This window comes from Myodes glareolus, chromosome 26, assembly GCF_982192425.1.
Source record: "Myodes glareolus chromosome 26, mMyoGla1.1, whole genome shotgun sequence".
NCBI classification, from domain to species: Eukaryota; Metazoa; Chordata; class Mammalia; order Rodentia; family Cricetidae; genus Myodes; species Myodes glareolus.
The window spans coordinates 21862590-21883536 of record NC_142051.1 but is presented as its reverse complement, the minus strand read 5'-3'; the positions used below and the strand labels follow the sequence as shown (position 1 = coordinate 21883536).

At 37.0% G+C, this 20947-nt stretch overlaps 1 protein-coding gene across 8 annotated transcripts in view; it reads right to left on the bottom strand.

The window, feature by feature from the left end:
- The window catches only part of Nav3 (neuron navigator 3), a 740499-nt gene that overhangs the window by 77582 nt on the left and 641970 nt on the right, over positions 1 to 20947 (bottom strand). For 7 of the 8 annotated variants that reach the window (XM_085683469.2, XM_085683465.2, XM_085683467.2 and 4 more), the window contains 4 exons: positions 7975 to 8107; positions 6959 to 7229; positions 5346 to 6054; positions 2951 to 3439 (listed from right to left, as the gene is read on the bottom strand). In XM_085683469.2, coding sequence (XP_085539595.2) covers positions 2951 to 3439; positions 5346 to 6054; positions 6959 to 7229; positions 7975 to 8107 — 1602 coding nt within the window. The remainder of the gene's footprint in view (positions 1 to 2950; positions 3440 to 5345; positions 6055 to 6958; positions 7230 to 7974; positions 8108 to 20947) is intronic. The other variant, XM_085683470.2, reaches the window with a different exon arrangement.

Sequence of the window (20947 nt, the reverse complement as noted above, 5' to 3'; positions counted from 1 at the left end):
ATAATCAAACCAAAAGAATCATATTAAACAAATAAGAAATGTCTAAATATAAACTGGATTGGGCTATGCATCTTTGCGATCATAAGCTATTATTTCTTTAAAATGTTGTAGAAAATTACCCAATTATTATTTTCCCCAAAGTTATCAGGCTGTATAAAAATTACAGTTCATATGTTCCAGTGAAATAACTCAGAAAACACACTTAGTTTGAATAATATAGAACATATCTTAGATGCTAGAACAGTGGTTCTCACCTTTGTTGAGACCCCTTTGGCAAACATCTATCTCCAAAAAAAAAATTTACCCTAGGATTCATAACAGTAGAACAATTACAGTTATGAAGATGCAACAAAATAAATTTAATGGTTGGGGGTCACCACAACATGAAGAACTATATAGCAGGGTCACAGCATTAGGATGGTGGAGAACCACTGCTCTAGACATTAATAACAGTATTATGTTGGCATTTCTGCAAAGCTTCAAGAGCCGACCACTCCAGTGTCAGCCACAGTTTGGGAGGTAGAGAAGCGAGGGAAGTAGAGATTTCAATTCATGCACAGTTTTTCTAAGGACAACAGTTGTGGGCAACACGGTTGTCAAATTTCACATTTAATGACAAACCGGACATTGTCAAGGTTGTCTATGACTTTAAATTACTTTAAAAATATGCTTCGGTCACAATAAAATAGAATAAAACAAAGCAAATAGGGGTTTGGTTTATAGTTATAGTCATTGAACTACCAATGACTAGATCTGATGTTCACGGCAAAATGGAAAAAAAAATCATTTATGTTTATTCATTTCTTTACTTTTTAATTTTAATGAAGAATAATTTATATAAAATTGGAATTAGTATAAAAAACCACTGATTTATTAGCCCTAATATGTGAAAATCAAAGTGCAACAAGAGGAATCAAGAGCTCATACAACACAGCATCTATCATACACATTTCAAATTAATTAAAAAAATCACACCTTGATACACTTTTATACTTTTAATTTAGAAATTAACTGGCCAGTTCTGCCAGAATATGCACATGAGATTTTCTTAAACAGACCACACACTTCCTCATATGCTCTGTTAAGAGTTAAAGTGCATTGTTAGACTTTGCAACTTCCTTCCAAAGAAAAAGTACACACAATGTTTTAAATCTACAAATTTCTATCGAACTATTTGCTGGAAGAAAATTATTACTATCAGTTTTATATGTCATTCTTAATAAAATAGCCACAATGACTTTATATGACTGAATAGTCACTAATACATTTAAGACATATTTTAGAAAGTTACTTATTGGGGCTGGAGAGATGGCTCAGTGGTTAAGAGCATTGCCTGTTCTTCCAAAGGTTCTGAGTTCAATACCCAGCAACCACATGGTGGCTCACAACCATCTGTAATGAGGTCTGGTGCCCTCTTTCTGGCCTGCAGGCATCAGGGTTTTTCTATGTAACAACCCTAGCTGTCCTGGAACTAGCTCTTGTAGACCAGGCTGGCCTTGAACTCACAGAGTCCCACCTGCCTCTTCCTCCTGAGTGCTAGGATTAAATGTGTGTGCCACCACTGCCTGGCATCTTTGATTTATTCTAATATCAGTTTAAAATTAGACTATTTCTCATATTGCAAAACTATTAAGAGGATTGTTTTAAAATTGTAAATAACGATTTATTGTTGGATTTATATAGTAGACATTTTTATAGAGCTTAAATGTGAAATAAAGTATTAAAACTGGATTTCACTATAGCTATATAACTTGTTGATTTTAACGTGAAGTTTTGATTTGATGGTTTCTTGGTTACAGTGATGTATTTGACCATGTTTCTTAATGTTTAATGTTGAAGGTAAAAATAGGTTGAAATCTATATGATCAACTTCATGTTTTCATCTTTATAATTTAAAGATTATCTGCATTTCGGAGAATGATTGCAACTAATAAGTTGTAACCTGCTTATTTGATTTAGGTATCAACTCATTGTTTTAATTCCTCACACAAGCTCTTATAAATTTAGGATATATTACTTAAATAAACAGTTAATACATTTTAAATATAATTCTATTTATTTGGCATAAGTTTTATACATGATATGTGATCATGCCCATTTACCTTGTAAGTACTGAAACCAGGATCTGTGATATAATTGAAAGTCTAATTTCTTTTGATGGACCATTTAGTACCAGTTCCTTTTATGTTGTATGTATTAACAAAACCTAAAGGGAAGTGGAAATATAATTTTGGTAGAATCCAGTTGTCAGGACTCAAGCTTTTTATGAATGGGAAAACATACATTCTGTAATTACCAGCCCATTACAGTAAGCACTGAGCACCAATGGTTCATTTAGGTCTCAAGTGCTTTAATGCAGCAGAAGCGCCGATTGCAGGGCTGTCGGTGTGTACTAAGGTGATGGAACACTTGATTTTGAATTTCACACAGGCAAGAGAATCCAGAAGGTGATAGTTGGAAATAATAGATTAATGGACAATTTGAGCATTGCAGAATATGTCTTAATAAGGGATTTACCTTATATTTTAAAATTCCACATATTTTTTAGAGCACAATTGTAGAATCCATGTGAATTTGATCCTAAGGATCTGTGGTGTCTTGAATCTCAAGCCAATCATTAGAAAAGTCTTGAGAAGATATCACCAACTGCAAGATTGCCTAGTTTATACATTATTCAAAAATTGCCTACTGACTAGAAAGGCAGGCATTCATGTTAAGAAAATGAGCCAATTGCCCTACTTTAATGATTTCATTCCTTGTTAAATTTGGCAACAAGAGTGAAGAATAAGACTGGTCTTACCAACATGAACTCTAAATTTAAGTTCATTTTTCTTATGTCTCAGCACAGTTGTGCTCACTGTGGAATAAAGGAAATTTAGGAGGGTGGGGTCGTGGGCACAGAGCAGGAAGAAGGGGTTAAGGACTCATGGGTGCCTCCGGGGAAGCTCACCTTTCTGAGAGAGTAGATCTCACACTACCCGTTCTCATGAGCAGGCTCTGCACCTCGTGAGTGCCTGTGGTCAGTCCAGACAGGGAGCCATGATGGCTGAGGGGCAGGTCAATTGACTCAGAGCTCGTATGGAGACTAGTCATGGACTGGTAACTCGGAGTGTCCTTGCTGCCGGCAGAGGAACTGCTCAGATTGGCAGCCCACACAAGACCACCCGATGTGAAAGAGTGAACCGACGCTGGGCTGGAAGCCAAGGAGTGACTTAAGCTTATAACATCTGTAGGTAAGTCTGAGGGCTTATTGAAGAGAGGGCTGCTGCTGCCGCTCAGCCCACCAGCACTGCCCATGCTGCCCGTACCAGACGATGGTGACTCCAGACTGCCTTGTCGCGCTAATGAGGTACTAGGGCTGGGCACTGCTGAGGAGGATTTCACCCCCTCAGTATTAGGTGCAGAGGCAGATTTGCCACCTGCCTTGGCACCAAACAACCTAAAAGAAAAACAGATAACAGCTTCAGTTGTTCCAAGAGACTCATATCCACATTCCAGAGGGTTTCAGTCCACAGAGCCAAGGGTGCTTTGGCGTAGTGAGCTACCAAGCACGTCCAGCCTCTATGGTCCTGAAGGTGAAATGACTTGCCTTGGTATTAATCAGCTACTACAAAGTTCTTACAGTATCTTAAGGGGAAATCAGCACTGGACTGCAACCCAGGGTGGGCAGAGTGGGCAAAAGTCAAACATGATCATGCTTGACTTTTACGTTTGTAGCGATCAGAGGACTCTTAAATTACTGCGACCATTCTGGCGTTGTCTATCGACCATTATAATGAAACAACTTCTACGCATTCGGTATATGACTCTTAAATGGAGTTTCCTCTTTTTAAAATAGGTTCCTCAAAAATCTAACAGGGATGGTTAAGACAAGGTTAAGTAAGCAAGGTAAGGTCTGGAGGCTTGAGGGATTCAGCTGGAAATATTGGATATAGTTGGCAACTTACAGATTTGGGGAAATCTTCCCATGGAAAAACCACGGGGATTTCTGTCAGTTGGCAGAGCTATTCAGATATATATAGATATATATATACCAGTGATTTGAAATATCATTGGTGCTAAGTTAGATATTGGAGTTTAGTTCAGAAAACATTTTAGTTTTGTAAATGAAACAGATGATATAATCAAATTTATGCGAATATGGAAATAACATGATATGAAGTAATGGCAGAATGGTTACTAATTCAGCTGCAATGCATCCATATTTCCTGCAGTGGAAGATTTTTATGACGAACATGAGAAATTGTTTCATAGGTAATGGGCCACAGGAGGGCACTATTGGCTTTCACATAAACAATGAAAATATTTACCCTTTGCTAGAGCTGTAATTTATTCTTTCTAAGAAAAACTGACAATTCAAAACATTCTTCACAATTAGTACTTCTATTGAGAAATTTGACTATTTTTCAAACAGTTATGCTTTTAAGGTTGCTTAAATGTGAGAGCAAATTTTTAAAGACTCTCTCTACGAGATTAAAATTCTAGGTAAACCTGTTGAATAAGAATAAACCTTAAATATTTAACAAGTAACAAAAATAAATGATACTCTATTAATTTGAAAATGGGGAAACAGAGGCAGGTATAGTTAACAATTTGTCCTAAGTCATCCGCTAATCTCCTCCAGGCTACTTATGGTATCTAAAATCAGGGCTATTCCTAAGGAGAACTTCACATGCTTAATACAAATATAACCATGTATTACATCATACTGAACCCTGACAAAGAACACCGACAAAGAGTTATCAAAGTCACCTCACTCGTGAGTTCTTGCCCTGTACTAGACCTCTAAATGTTTTAAAGTCTGAGAATTACATCATACTTTGACTTTTTTTACTATGTTAATATTAGCCTTGTATAAATTGGTCCAATATAAACAGTCACATGCAATACATCCTCTATATTCATAGCTACCAATGAATGTATTAAGAGTCGGTCAAGATAATGTATATTAGAAGTAAGTGCAGTGTATATCAAAACTATGCAGGTTGATTTTTTTTTTAACTATGGAAAGGAGAGATGGAACCTACTGAATTATTTTACAAGCTATCACTTTAGGTTTCACTACCTCTATGAATAGATTTTAAGTCTGTTGACATGCTTTTTGTATTTCTTGCATACATCATATTGACAGTATAGCTGAAAGACTTAACCGCTTCTCTCAACGGGCATCACTTTTTACAGTACCAGTTCACACAATCAGTTCTATAGAACTCAATATATTTTAAACAAGTCTAGAATACAGAATCTTCAAATATTTAGAATAAATTAAAATACCTTTATGAAGAATAAATATGTGTTATATACTACCTTTTACGTTTTCCCAGCATCCCTATACATACCCTTACCTTCGAAATGTAGGTGAGGCAATATCTGGATATTTGGACCCTGGCTGTCTGAGCCCTTGCGTACCACAGGCACTGGCAGAGGTGGGGCTGGATTTGGGGGAACCTGACAGTGAAACACTCTCTGAATCGGAGACTGCGACTTTTTCCTTCTCTTTGTCTGTTTGGTTGACAGTGACCGGACTGGAGCGCCCTGAGCCAATCTTAGTGGGTTCTCTAAGTTTGGAGGTGGTGGCCCCAGCTGACTTGCTGCTGACGTTAGAATCGATGCTGCTGGTACTGGATCTGTGGCCGCCTCGCCCAGGGATACCGCTGGTGCTAGACTTGGAAGGGCGGGGCAAGCTGCGGTACTGGAGGGTGGTCTTGGAGCTCACGTGCAGGACCACGTCATCTTGATTCTGGGACCCATCTAGGCTGGTTTTCCTTCCCGCATTTGACTTCCCACCAATGGCAGCCGATTTGGGGATCTTCCCCAGTGTTGCTGAGCCACTGGTTATGGTGGCTCCACTGTTGGTAATCATCGTTGAGGACCCTACGGCACTTGGCTTCTTATATCCGAAAGAATTGCTGGCTGAGGATCTTCCAATGCCCGACGGTGGCTTTTTCCCTTCATCTCCGCTGCTCTTTCCTGCATCCGAAGGAGACCGTTGCAAGGATGACCCTTTCAGGGGAGTTTTCCCTTTCTCTGAAGCTTTGGCGTCATCAGTCTTCCCTAATTAATGAGAAACACACAGATGGGTTCATTTCAATGCTCTGACATCCGAACACCTCCAAAACCAAATGGAAACCGTGAACACACTTTAACTCTTTATATCAGTTCAGTTCTGACATATTTCTTGTTTCAGATCTAAATAGGCACATTCTCTGAGACGATTGAGAGCATATAGCTCAAAAAACATGTCTGTTGGAGGAAACGTACTGAGCTCGAGGAGATAAAGCGAAAATGTTGTTTTCTTGTTTGGTAGATTTTTGTGTCTTGCAACACTTGTTTCTTACAACACTCTTGTTTCTGTCACTTATTCCAATCAAGTTGAATACTAGACCAGTGGTTCTCAACCTTCCTAATGCTGTGACTGTTTAATACAGTCCCTTGTGTTGTGGTGAACGCCCCAACCAAAACATGATTTTCATTTTTTATTGCTACTTCATGACTGTAATTTTGCTACTGCTATGAATCAGAGTGTAACAGACGCTATTTATAAAGTAAGAGGAGATTCTTTCAGCACTCAAATTTGTAGTAAAAAGAAGTGATGTCTGTGAAATCAATACTGAAAACATGGCATTTGTAAAGTCAATATTAGAAATATGCATTTAAAAAGTCAGGAAAAGTGAGTTACTGTTTATGCAGAGCTAAAACTTTACCTGTACATAATGTGACCAGATTGTAATACAGAGCATAACACCCACTGTGACAAATGTGTCCCATACAGGTTCTCAGACTGTCATACTCATGTGGACTGATCTGACCAAGTATGTGGATTAGAGAATACAATTATGTAACTGTGTGCAAAATAACCTGATTATTAAAGGGAGAGTGAATACATGTGAACACAGATGCAAAGCAGCACCACGGGTTAAAATTCTTCTGCAGCGCAGACCCTAAGTGACAAACTTACCAGGGGTCTTGAGTGCACTCGTGCCGGTTTTCTGCCTAGCTGGGGTTCCTCCCTGGGCAGACATGCCTCTCCTCCAGGAGCCTGTCTGAGACACAGACAGGCCTGCTTTCTGCCCTGACTTCTCTGCGTCTTCAGCCAGTCCAGAGGTAGCACCCTTCCACTTGGTACCTCCATCACCGTGGCTGTCAAAATCTTCTTCGCTCTTCTTCAGGTCTTCTGGACTATCCCAGGTTTCATCAGCTGTTGAACGTTTCTCTGCATCTGTTTTTAGCTACAAAGAAAAATTTCCCATGGGGGAAAAAACCTATAAGATGTGACTTGGTAACTGGGATGCATTTTCAGATACATGGGAGGAAAAAGAACGAAGCAGCGACTTCCACTCCAGAACAATGCCAGAAACGATTCTATTTATAACTATAGTTTCCCTCATGTTTCATCAGTTTCAGCCATATAATTTCCTTATGCAGATATTAGAGAATGTCAGAATAAATAATGTTCAGAAAAGCCTAATTAAACTCCACAAAGGAAGGAATTTTTCTACGACAGACATGACAAGAAAATCCAAGACAAGATAGAATGCATTCAACACTCTTTCTTGATTCACCGTTCACAAGGGAGCTTAGCACTTTGTTTTTGACATCTTTATAAAATTAATCCAGAACGATCCAATGTTAGATCCAATGTTTTAAACTTAATTTTTAAGTAAATCAGTATTAGAAGGGGAAAAGATATCAAAGTAGATCTTTCTGGGTTAGAGGTCAGCAAATATGTCTCAGCTGTTTACGATCTTTAGTAGAGGTTGGGGGTGGGCATTGCTATAGTTATGAGGGGTGCAACTCTAGGGGCCTAAAATAAAAATACTTCAGATTCCGGTGTTGGTGAATCATTAGTATCTCCGCTTCTTCAGCTTGTGCAAATACTTCAGATTAAAGAGTAAAACCACAGTTTAATAAAGTATTTTTTTTTTGAGGAAGAAATTGATAGAATCGCTGGGGGAGAGAGAAGATGGGTCTCACCTGGGTGTTCTTCCTGGAGGGGATGGTGATGTTGGAATAGGAGCTGACGGAGGATGCTGTGTTCAGGTCATCTGTGCTGATGTTATCAAGTGTGTCGCTGAGGCCGCTGCTCACCGAACTGCTGTCATCCCAGCTAAAGAGAAGATACGAAACAGTAATGAGCTGCTCACAGAACACACAACGTGAACCACCCGTATTTCCACACAATGCTTTCATATATCACAAAGGCATTAAAAAGGCTTATTATGAGAATTTGCTCACTATCCATTTTGGTAACACCATATTTATAAGAACTGAACATCTACTAAATAATAGCCATATCTGGAAGATATGAATCTTTAGGAAGAATCAGAAGACACAGGTGACAGGTGAACAACTGAAGCATGAGTGGAAATTTTGAGAGAAGAGTAACACCCCATACCCGCAAAAGCAACCTGGAATCAAGTAGTATCTAAGAATTAATTCTCTGTTCAAAAAATGTTTGCTTTAGTCGGGTATCTGAAAGCCACTCCTCTTGTTTCTACCTGAAAATTACAACCTTCAACCAGGCTTAAATATTGAAATCCATTCCAATTCCAAATAACATAAGATAGTCTCCAATCTGGTGCTCCTCCTGCTGTTGGCCTTTGTCACACAACTTCAGCAGCAGCATCTGAGTGAATGATCAAATAGTTATATTTCGGGCCTAGAGAGATGTCTCAGCTGCTAAGCGCACTTGCTACTTTTGCACAGGGCCAAGATATAGTTCCCAGGGCCACCAAGACAGGTTATAGTCACCTATAACTACGGTCCCAGGGGATCTGATAGCCTCTTCTGGCCTCTGTGGGTACCAAGTACACATGTGGAACACATAAACCCATGTAGGCAAAAATATTCATGAACATAAAACATAAATACATTTTTCAAAAAAAAATTCACATCTGGCCACTGCACTATCCTGTTACAATCTCCAAAAGGCTTCTTTTTTCATACAGCGTAGATTCTAAAACAAAATGTGCCTCAAGAGATGCATAAGGAAATTCATTAGAGGGATAAGATGAATATCTGAAATCTTTAACACACTTTTTATATAAACAACAATAAAATAGGCTATATTAATAACCATGTGCATGCTAACTTGGGGCCCATTATTTAGTCAATGTGTTTGATGTGAGGGCACATAAATACTTCAGGATAAATGGATATCTTCAAGGAGAATGAGCATTCCTTTCTGCAAGGAGACCACTGTCTTCTCATTTGCTGACTGAAATTCATTACTACTCACATGTGCTTTGAAATATGGATCAATGCAACCTAGGTACATATACTCTGTAAGGATAGCAATGAAGTCTCATGAAGTGAACATTTGACCTTAAACACTTTCCACAAATGATCCAACCACTGAAGTTACTATTGATATTCATCATGAAAGCACAAATAAAACCTAAAGAAGACAAAATGAATATACTATAGGAGCCCCATCTTAAGTTCCAAATAATAATGATATACTTAGATCCATATAAAACAAAAGTAATCATCAGGAAGAAAACCGAACTTACTGAAAGCATAACGTATTATTACTAATGATATTATAAGTTAGCTTGTTGGTAATAACAATTATAACTTAATGTGAGAAAAATCTACTTTAATACTACTGAAGAAGTATCTGTCTTTATGCATGCCCAAATCTTACTATATCCATTTTGAAACCTTCCCTATTATTAACCACATCATCAACAAACACCTACCATATCTAAACTTCCTTGCCAACATCTGACATGCAGTATGGCTACCATCTACTGTCTATGCCCAAAGGGAGAAAAGTGATACTTAAATCACAAGTCAAAAGTATTGAGACCTCATTCATCTATGAGAGTAACTTATTTTTTTTTTCTAACCGCTGGTGGTTTTTAAGTCCCAGTTACCTGAGTTACCTACTAGGGGTAGCATGATTTGGATGTATGGCTTTAAAGAAGCTAGTAAAGGGGTGATTTTTCCCACCATCTCCTCAGTCAGAGAGCTGTCCAACATGCTTTATAAACTGGAAAACTGGATCATGTAATTTTCAACTAAAACCTTAGTCAATGTGATAATCATTCCTAAATCATAGTTTATTCCCTAGTTTTTATTTATTTTAATATTTGTTTACATGTTGCATATGTAAACACAATTTATGACAAAATCATAAATATATACTTTGAACACCACTATAGCAACGGAAACCTCAGCTTCCAGTTTCTTAACAAACAAATATCAAGAAAATGAGAAAATATGTTAAAGACTGCCTGGAAGAATTTACAAATATTGTATTGAATACAGGGCTGCCGTGCAAAACACACCACATACATGTATTTATTTACTCATTTATTTAATTATTTATTTGAAAAACATATGTGTATGTCTCTGTGTGTGCATGGCTGTGTATGTGCATATGTGTATGTCTCTGCGTATGCATGGCTGTTTGTGTGCATATGTGTATGTCTCTGTGTGTGCATGGCTGTGTATGTGCATATGTGTATGTCTCTGTGTATGCATGGCTGTGTATGTGCATATGTGTATGTCTCTGTGTGTGCATGGCTGTTTGTGTGCATATGTGTATGTCTCTGTGTGTGCATGGCTGTGTATGTGCATATGTGTATGTCTCTGCGTATGCATGGCTGTTTGTGTGCATATGTGTATGTCTCTGTGTGTGCATGGCTGTGTATGTGCATATGTGTATGTCTCTGCGTATGCATGGCTGTTTGTGTGCATATGTGTATGTCTCTGTGTGTGCATGGCTGTGTATGTGCATATGTGTATGTCTCTGTGTGCATGGCTGTGTATATGCATATGTGTATGTCTCTGTGTGCATGGCTGTGTATGTGCATATGTGTATGTCTCTGTGTGCATGGCTGTGTATGTGCATATGTCATGGTGCAGGTATAGAATTTATGGTACCATAGCCTGCATCAGGGATTTGAGTATTAGGAAAAGCTATTTCTCTGGCCTGGGTGAAGACCTAACACTCTATACTTCCTAAAATGCAAAAGAGTTAATTCAACAGTGTGGTCAATCACCTGACCAAGGGGCCACCTTAAAGAAGGTGAGAGCGTCATTATGAATGTGAGCGCACAATAAGTTATGCTAAAGAGATAGATTAAGAACTTACCCTTTATTGACATACTGTACTTTTCCTTCCCAGAACTCCCTCTCCCTAGTGTAGCCCTGTGATCTACTTACACGCTCTGCTAGGTCCATCTGGTTTTATGAATTCTAACTCAAAAGGCCAAACTCTTTCTTTTTTATATTTTGTTCTTCCATACGATACCAAAGCTTAATTAAGTCTGGTTTTGGGGGCACCGTAGGCTTTCATATTGTTTTCTAAAGTCCCCCTTCCTGCCGTGCGACTGACCTCCATGCTTATTAAATTCAATGGAACGGCTTCTCTTCCTTCTCTTCTCCATTCTTCAAGGAGCTTCGAAGATTTACAGCTGGCCTGCCCTGCGGATTTCTTTTAAACTCTATTAATCTTTTCCTCAACCTTTCGTTTGAAACTGTTCTTAAATTTTCTTATTAATGAGACTAAAAACCCCAAGAGGAATCTGAATTCTCTGGTATCAAATCACAACCCCAAAATTTCTAGTAACAGTCCGAGAACAAGTAACGGGAGTGGGTTCTGGACTTCCACTATCTGGGTTTCTTAGATGGGATGGCGGGCGCATCTTAAAGCCTGGTGGGAAGGACCTTTACCTGCTAAGTCATTTCCTCTTCAGCCTACAACAATAGGTTCTTCCAAATGAAAATTCTAGCTTCAAATAGTATGCCAAAAACCCCATCAGCTCCTGTGCTCACAACGATCCCAGACACTCCTCAAAATCATGGAATGTCACAAATAAACATAAGAGCCTTTGGTTAGACTTATGTAAATGATAGATCCAGCAACATCATGAAGTTTTTGGTCTCTCATTGACAACTGAAACAAAGTCATCTAACAAATAAAATGGACACAAGGAATGAATTTCAAATACAGCTTGATATAACGGAACTAAAATGTGAATAGGAGTCCTGCTTGGATTTGACCACTCTCACAGTTAGTGGGTTACTGAATATACTGCTCTGGTCTAATTAACATCATATTACCCTTGAATACTGCCCTTGTTTCTGTCTTTCCTACCCTCCTTTCTTAAATGTGCTCATGATAAACGTTGCATACTCTGGCAATTTCGCCTGACTCTTCTGAGTCCTATAATGTTTCTCTATTCTTGAGAATGTCTTTGAATTGCTCCGTATCTTGCCTTTCATTAAAATAACTTGAGACTATCTTCCTTGACAATGGTCAAGTTTTCCACAACTATGAAATCAAGGTTATGATTTTAAAAGCTCAGGCACTAAGTTAAACTACAATTCTTTTCTGACTTCAAGATCTGTGTTTTTAACCTTATTTGGATTTTTCCCCCAAGGGAGTCCTGTCAAAATCTCAAATTAACTCTATGCAGATCGCATTACTCTTTCTCTAAAAGTTCTTCCCTACATTATTTGCATTTGTCAAAAAAATAATCTAAGATATTACCCTTACATTTCTTTTTTTTAAAAATGAGGCCAAGTTCTCTCTAAAGTTGTCTTTAATCACTTAAAAAACATTCTTTTAGAAGCCCCATGGCTGATCAGTCCTTTACTATATATCTTCCCTTTTTCAGACTCAATACTCTTTTCAGGAATAAGTCTAGCATACTCAGTGTGAGAAATAAACTGAAATTCTTCAAACAACTCCATGTTAACTGAGAACAGCAACTGCGGTAAATACATCCAACAGAAACTAGGCAATCCTGTGATAGAAACAGTAGTAGAAATGGATGGTGGGGCAGAGTCAGGATTACTTCTTTGAAGAGCTGGTATCTTCATGATAGGATCATGACAATAGTGAGCAGATCAGATGCTGTGCTAACCAGTCTATTGCTGCATTTCACCCATGATAACTAGTCTTGTGTGTATGTGTGTGTGAGTGTGTGTGTTTTCTGTCCACTTTTCTTTTCCAGTGAATAATGAACTGTACTTTATCTTTATGGCTGTACTAGATAATTTGGTGTGTGTTGTTGACCGTGTCACTAAATAATGTTGCTTAATGACATTTTGTTTTTGAAAACACTGCTCCTATTCAGAGTTTTTTTTTAAAACTGGATTAAGACTAACTATAAATGAAAACTTTTTAAAGATTTACTTTTATTTTATGTGTATAAATGTATTTACCTATATGCGTGGGTGGGCACCACATGTGTGTGTGTGGTGCTCCAGAGGTCAGAAGAGAGTACCAGATCATCTGTATCTGGAGTTACAGGTAGCTGTGAGCTGCTGTGTGGGTGCTGGGAACTGAACTCTTGTTCTCTGAAAGAACATCAAGTAGTCTAACCTCTGAGCCACTACATCAGCTCCATTAAATGGAAGTTTTGAGCTACATTTTGTTCAACATAGTTCTTTGTTAAGAAAACTTAAAGTAATATTTTTTGAGAGTTAATGGAGTTATTTTTCTAATCTTAAACTTCCATGACATTTGACTTTCTTCTTTGATTTTGTAGATAACCAAATTCTCCATAGTCATGATGCAATTAATTCTGTTGATTGTCACACATTTAATTAAGTTGAAAAACCTTAATAGAAAATAGTTTTTAATGAAAGAATTATTAGCATAATTAGCTCTGAGTAATAGGTCTCAAAACTCATCAAATATTTTTTCCATCTTTCATTTTTAATTGCATTAAAATCTGAGGGTTTTTAATTATATTCTGCATAAAGGGCACCTTTTTATTTCTGCCAAATTATACACTCATAATTCTGATAAATTTTTCCCTCACAATCTATAAAAAATTCATAAATTATGGGATTTGTTACACACAGTTTTTATTTACACATTGTGTGGTTACTATCTTGAAACAATACAAATAAAATCGTTAAAACATTCCCACAGGTCTTCTAATGGACATGATCTTTCTTTTACTGGGTAGGAGGGCAGAGTTGTACTCTGTGAGAATGGAAGAGAGACTACAAACTCTTTTGTAATGATACACGGAATTTTATATTCTCTTTGTCTCTCTCCCTTTTCTCTTTCTCTGTCTCTGTCTCTTTCTCTCTCTGTATGTATGTGTTTGAGTCTCTGTCTCGCTATTTCTATCTCTGTCATCTCTCTGTCTCTGTTCCTCTCTCTCTCTTTCTCTCTCTCTTTCTGTGTGTGTGTGTTTGTGTGTGTGTGTGTGTGTGTGTGTGTGTGTGTGTGTGTGTACTGATATGTGGGATGCAATTACCTTTGTAATTGCATGTAGAGTTCAGAACTTAAAGTTAGAATACCTTATTGATTGTTTCTACACTTTTTAAAAAAATTATTTCCTTTTGAGATGGGATTTTCCCAAGTAGCCCTGGCTGAAATGGTTATCGTCATGTAGGCCAGACTGAGCAGGAACTCACCAAGATTACACTGGTGGAATTAAGGGCAGGTACCAACATGCTCACTCATCATATTTCTAGACAGGATTTCTCCCTGAACCTGGGTTGTAGCAGGAGCGTGGACTGTGTCCCACTAGCTTAACCCAAAATAATTACACAGAAACTGTACTCATTTAAACACTGCCTGGCCCATTATCTCTAGCCTCTTATTGGCTAACTCTCGCATCATGATTTAACCCATTTCCATTAATGTGTATTGCCACTTGACTGTGACTTACTGGCATGAGTCTAACCAGCATCCATCTCGGACAGGAGAACCATGGTGTCTGCCTGTCTGTGCTTTCTTCCTCCCAGAATTGTGTCTGTCTTCCCTGCCGACCTGAGTTCCACCCTATCAACTAGGCCAAGGCAGTTTCTTTAATAACCAATGAAAGAAACACAAATACAGAAGGACCTTCTAAACCATTACCCCCTTTTCTGTTTAAACAAAAAAGAAGGCTTTAACATAGTGTAATTATGAAAGCAACACAAATACAGAAGGGTCTCCTACACCACTGGGTCTCATAAGACATCTAGCCTGGCTGAATTGTCAGCCCCAGAGAGCTATTTTCTCCCTCCAATGTTGGGATATGGAGGCTCAACAACAAGCCTGACTAAGAGTAAGAGTAAGAGTAATAGTAAGAGTCTTGGAGATCTGAGCTTTCAATGCAAACACTCTGAAATCTGAGCCAACTTCTAAAACACAAGTTGACATTCTCACTTAAGAAATGATTATTTCAGTCATTCCATAGCCTTACTGTCACAAGATCAAGGTTTTTAATTAATTGTAAATAGTTCATAATGTTATTTCTATTTATGAAAAAATTAGTCTTGCTCTAGACTGCAGGTTTCGTCCATCTTTTAAAAAGTATTTTATGTTTCCTACAGCTTTACATTAGGCAGAACGGCAAAATTCTTAACTCTAAACAACATAAAGTACAGATCAAGTTATTCTTGTAATATATAGGTTTATGATCTTTCCTGTATTTTATGAATTTAGCTTCCTTGGCAAATTTGCAATAACAAATAATTGACTATATGACTATACACATGTCGGTTTATTTCGAGAGTTTCTATTGTTTTAATTTCTATAGGCACTTCAGTGTCTATTACTACCATGCAGTAGCTTTACAGTAAGCCTTAAAAAGCAAATTATGCTAGCCCACCAGATTCATGTTTCCTTCACAAAATCACTACAGCTAATTTTGTTCTTAGCCTTTGCATGATTTCAGAAACAGCTTCTAAACATCTATTGAAAAGATGCCAGTGACTTGATCCACAGTTTATGAAATGGGAGGACCCATTGGGAAATACTGGTATCCTGTCAAGTCCCTTGGGTCACAAAAAAGAAGTATTTTTCAACATATTTTTGCCTTATTTAATTTCTTTATACAATAATGGGTAATTCCTGGAATTACACAGCTTTAAAAAACAAATGGGTTGTATTATGGAAGTTGTCACAAAGCATATGTTCATATGTTCAAGTTTTATTTTTTCTGCTTCTTATTGCTTGTATATCAAATACAACCAAATTCTAAACCTTGGCTTTGTATGACACAGTCTTATCAGGTTCATTGACTGTTCTTTTTTGTGCTGCAGGATAAAGGCCCGACTTTTAAAAAGAATTCCTTTGCTACTTCTTCATGTATGTTGAGTCATTTCAACACTAAACACAGGAAGTTGAATATTTCCTTTCCATACTCCACTCCAGTATACTTAACATGACAATGTACAATCAAGATGACACGATTTCACATACAATAATGATGACACAAACATGCAACCATGATAATATTATTACCCTAATATATAAGTTCAGGAAGAAGGTTAAAGAATGGGCATGCACTAAATCACAATGGAAATGGAAGAATAAATGATTAAAAGGCCCATTAATGTTTTTAACAAGTGTCAAGACAATCTGTGGTATGAAAAATACAAAATTGGGATTTGATACCAAATTGGAAACTAAATTCCAAGTCAAAATAGCAGCTCAGAATGAAAAGTAAAAGACTACACAAAAAATATAAAGTTACATTCTTTAGAGGAGAGACTTTCAAATCACAAATAACAAGGAGGTTCAGAAAAATAAAAAACAAAAAATAAATAAATAAAAAAAAATAAAAAAAAAACAAAAAACAATAGACTTTATAAACCAATTTTTCTTACAAATTAAAAGTGTGACCTGAATGTAAAATGTTTTCACATTCAAAATAACTAAATACAATTTAAATATTTAAAATACATTTTTGCTAGAATGTAATAGAAAACACATTTCTTACTACATAAAGACCGAATAAATAATAATTAATATTCACAGAAAAGCAAAGAATCTTGATAAATAATATGCCTAGAAAAATTCAGACATACCAAAAGCATATGAAGAATTTTAACTTCATAACTGTATAAAGGTTCTAGCTAAAAATCAATCGGTGTGTATAAGATCCTCACTAGTGAATAGATAATCTTTATTCTGTGCACTCTAGTAATTCATTTCTCACAGAAACCCAGAAGTAATAGTTATACAATTATTGCTGCATTGTATAGACAAGGAAATTAAGGAATAATTACATTAAATGATTCACCCAATTTCTCATATAATAAACAGCGAGTTTTGAGCCAGATGTGCCCAGATGTAGATTTCAAGTAGTTAACCCAACCATGAAAAATGATAATAGTGAAATTTATTTAATATTCTGATTTGACTTCAAATGTTGTCATCAAATGTCTTGAATCTACTTGATCATTTAGGTTAATAATATTGTTTATAGTAATCCACCTGAAATAAAGAATTGGACTTGGGCACAAAGATTTATTCAGGAAAACATTCATCTCAGCACCCTATTCTTTAACAGTAAAAGGACTGAACCATTGATACATACAGTGACAGATGAATTGAAACTATATTGTGTGTGGAAAGGCAATTTAAAGGCTATGTGCTGAGTGATCCTGGTCCTTTGCTAATTTAGTGATGGTCAGTGGTTAACAGTGAAAGGTGTTCTCTGGGAGTGAGCACATAGCTTCATACAGGTGTCAAAGGAGAGGGTGCCTGAACCGGCCTTGGCCCATAACCATACTGATGAATATTTTGCTTATCACCATAGAACCTTCATCTGGCGATGGATGGAGATTGAGACAGAGACTCACATTGGAACACTGGACTTAACTCCCTAGGTCCAAACGAGAAGCAGAAGGAAAGAGAACGTGAGCAAAGAAGGCAAGACCAGAGGGAACCTTCATCCGACGATGGATGGCGATACAGACGGAGACCCACATTGGAGCACCGGACTGAGCCCCCCAAGGTCCAAATGAGGAGCAGAAGGAGGAAGAACATGAAAAAGGAAATCAGGACCGCGAGGGGTGCGATCACCCACTGATACAAGGAGACTGATCGAATGAGAGCTCACCAATGCCAGTTGGTCTGGGATGGAACTAGGACGTGATCCAACCAGATTCTCTGAATGTGACTGGCATGGGGTCTTTCTGAAAAGCCATTGACAATGACACTGGGATTTGTTTCCTCTGCATATACTGGATTTTGGGGATCCAGTCTGTTTGGATACTCACCTTCCTGGACCTGGAGGGAGGGGGGAGGAACTTGAACTTCCCACAGGGCAGGAAACCCTAACTGCTCTTAGGGATGGAGAGGGAGGAGGAGAGGGAGTAGGGGGAGTGGGAGGGTGTTGGGAGGAGGGGCAGAAATGGAAACTTTCATAAATTAATAAACTTTAAAAAAAGAAAAAAGAAAAAAACTAGAAAATATATAATAATAACACAAAAATTATGCAACTTAGAAAATAAAAAGTGTAACCATTTAAAATTCAGGCACATTACTCCTTGACTATCTATTAAAATACCAAATGGATGAGAAAACGAAATGTTTGGAGATCCTTTTTACTTTTTAGCTTTTTAATGTTTAGCATCATGAAAAGCTGTTACCTACAATCACCCCTGGGTACATTTATTTTTGTTAAAAAATAAAGTTATTTGTTCTTTTCAGTTTTAATGTTTATGAAGACTTCTGAAATATTTACTAAATAATCCTTAAACATCATTTTGAAAATTTGAAACATGTTCCAGAAGGAAAAGTTAGCTTAGAGATGTGCTATTGGTTGGTGGGTCCCTTTTTGATAAGTTCTTACATTGGGCACTGCTCAATTGGGGCAACAAGTGTTCAGCCTTCTCCTAGACTGTTCAGATTGCTGTGCCAACCGCTCAACTTGTGCATGTACAGTGAGGAGTTATAGTCTTAATAAAGAATGGTTCTTTTTAAGTCTGGGCACCAAAAAGTAACTTTGATTTCAAAATTTCACTTTATTTAATTCCCATTAATGAATTAAAGAACAAGTTGATTATTTATTTCTCTGTATACACTCCTCTTTGACCCAAATTTGGTTATAATAAAAACAGCAGCTACTTGAGGTGAGGTTATTTTAAATTTCTACCAAAATGTTCGCTGAGTACTGACTTTTAAATTTTTGGTCATAGATTGATTTTATTAAAAGGTAAAGTAAAAATACATTGTAAAATATTTTGGTTCTCAATTAAATGCCATGATGATATATTGTATAATTATTTAGAAAACCTTGTCATGGATGTTACAATGTTTCTCAGCATTACAGTGTTCTTGGGGCATGGTACTGAAAAACATTTGAAATGAATGATGAGGTTCATCAGTAACATGGTGTGCTTAATCTGGCCTGGAGAAGCATATATTTCTTTTGTATTATTCAGGATCTTTGCTGAACTGCAGCTTTCAGAACTATGTTTGACTTTGCTTATTTAAAAGTTAGCAAATCCTTCTCCACACACATATGTCTTATTACATTCCTGCCTTGGCCTCTTATTTTTGTCACAACTGTCAATCAACATACTACTTATTAAATTCATTTATCATTTTTTCTAACTGAAAAACATTATGACAATCTGTGAAGCCTAGAGAGATTTGTTTATTTTGTCCATGGTTGTTTTTCACTATATCAGAGAAAAATATCTTGATTATAAGAGGCACTCAATCCAAGCCAGCTTTTATAAATCAATCATTAATGGTTATCTTCCCACTTAATTCTCATTGCTGACAGTAATCACCTAAGAAGAATAGTATATATTGCATTGGATGTCTGAAGACCACACTTATTTGTGCCTTAGTCTTTAAGACACAAGTTTGATTTACAACACAGGTCTTGAAGCATGCCCAGACTATATTTCTATTCTGAATTCTAAACAAAAGCTCAGACATAGTTGGCTTCATTTTTAAGCAATTCAGAAAGTTTGTAAAACTTGCTGATAACATTGTGAATTATAACTAAACACAAATCCTGCAATCAATTTGTCATTTGCTAAGCAACTGAGCCCTACATTTAAAATACTCATTCAAATTCTTGAGATATGTGAACGATTGCCAAATCTCTAGGACAATATTCTATATGTACTTAGAAACAGCCTGGTACTCCGATGATAATGGAGATGTACATTTGTTTCACAAGTGTTGTCCTGGCAACATTTCTGTTGCTGTGATAAAAGATCCCGACAAAATGCAAACTGTCAGAGAAAGGGTTTATTTTGCTCACCGTTTCAAGTTCCACTGCATCACAGCAGAGATGTAAGAGGGCAAGAGCTGCGCACATTTAGTTACATCACATCTACACTCAAGTGCAGAGCGAGAAATGAATGCCTGTACAATTAGTACTCGGATGACATTCTCCATTAACACAGTCTAAGACTTAAACTAAGGAATGCTGCTGCCGAGAGTGGATTGGGTCTTCCCACCTCACTCAACACAACTGAGCCAAGAACCCACAGTCAAACACACAGGTGAACTGAATGTAGACCGTCCTTCATTGACATTCTCTTTCTGGGTGATTCCACAAAGTGTCAAGGTGACAAAAAAATTAGTCTCTTCAAGTATTTATTACAATATTGGAGTTTTTCAAGCATTGGTGAGTTAGCTGACATAGAAATAAAATTTCAGTCTAAGTACTAGAAGATGCAGGCTCCTCAAGTGTCAGAGAATGTCAGGATTCTCATGAGATAGTATATCAAGAAAAACACTATTGTCTTCTCCAACCTAAAGGAGGCAAATGGCATAGAATATAATGTTGTGACTGTTTTAAAGATTTTACTGAATATTTCTTAAATATGAAAATAAAATTACTTAATAAAAAGGAAAAATGTAATCATCATGAGATTATTTTGTAAGAGTTTCTGGATATTTCATCCTGAAATACAGGGGAAATTGGATAATATTTACACAGCAGAATGGAGTCACTAAAAATTCTATCATATTTTAGGATATATTTTTCTGTATGTTTATTAAATAATGAGATGCATTTCACTTTCATAGTATTTTCTAGAAGCAATGACCTTTGCAATGTTAAAATGTTGAGAACTGTCTAGGCTGTGAATTTCAGAGCCAAACTATTAAGTCCCTGACACTTGTCCTCACAGCTACGTGAACATGCAACTACTTATTCTTTTATTATACAGATTTGTATGTAAACACAATACAATCCATGCCAGCTTTGAGTATTTTAGCCACTGAAGT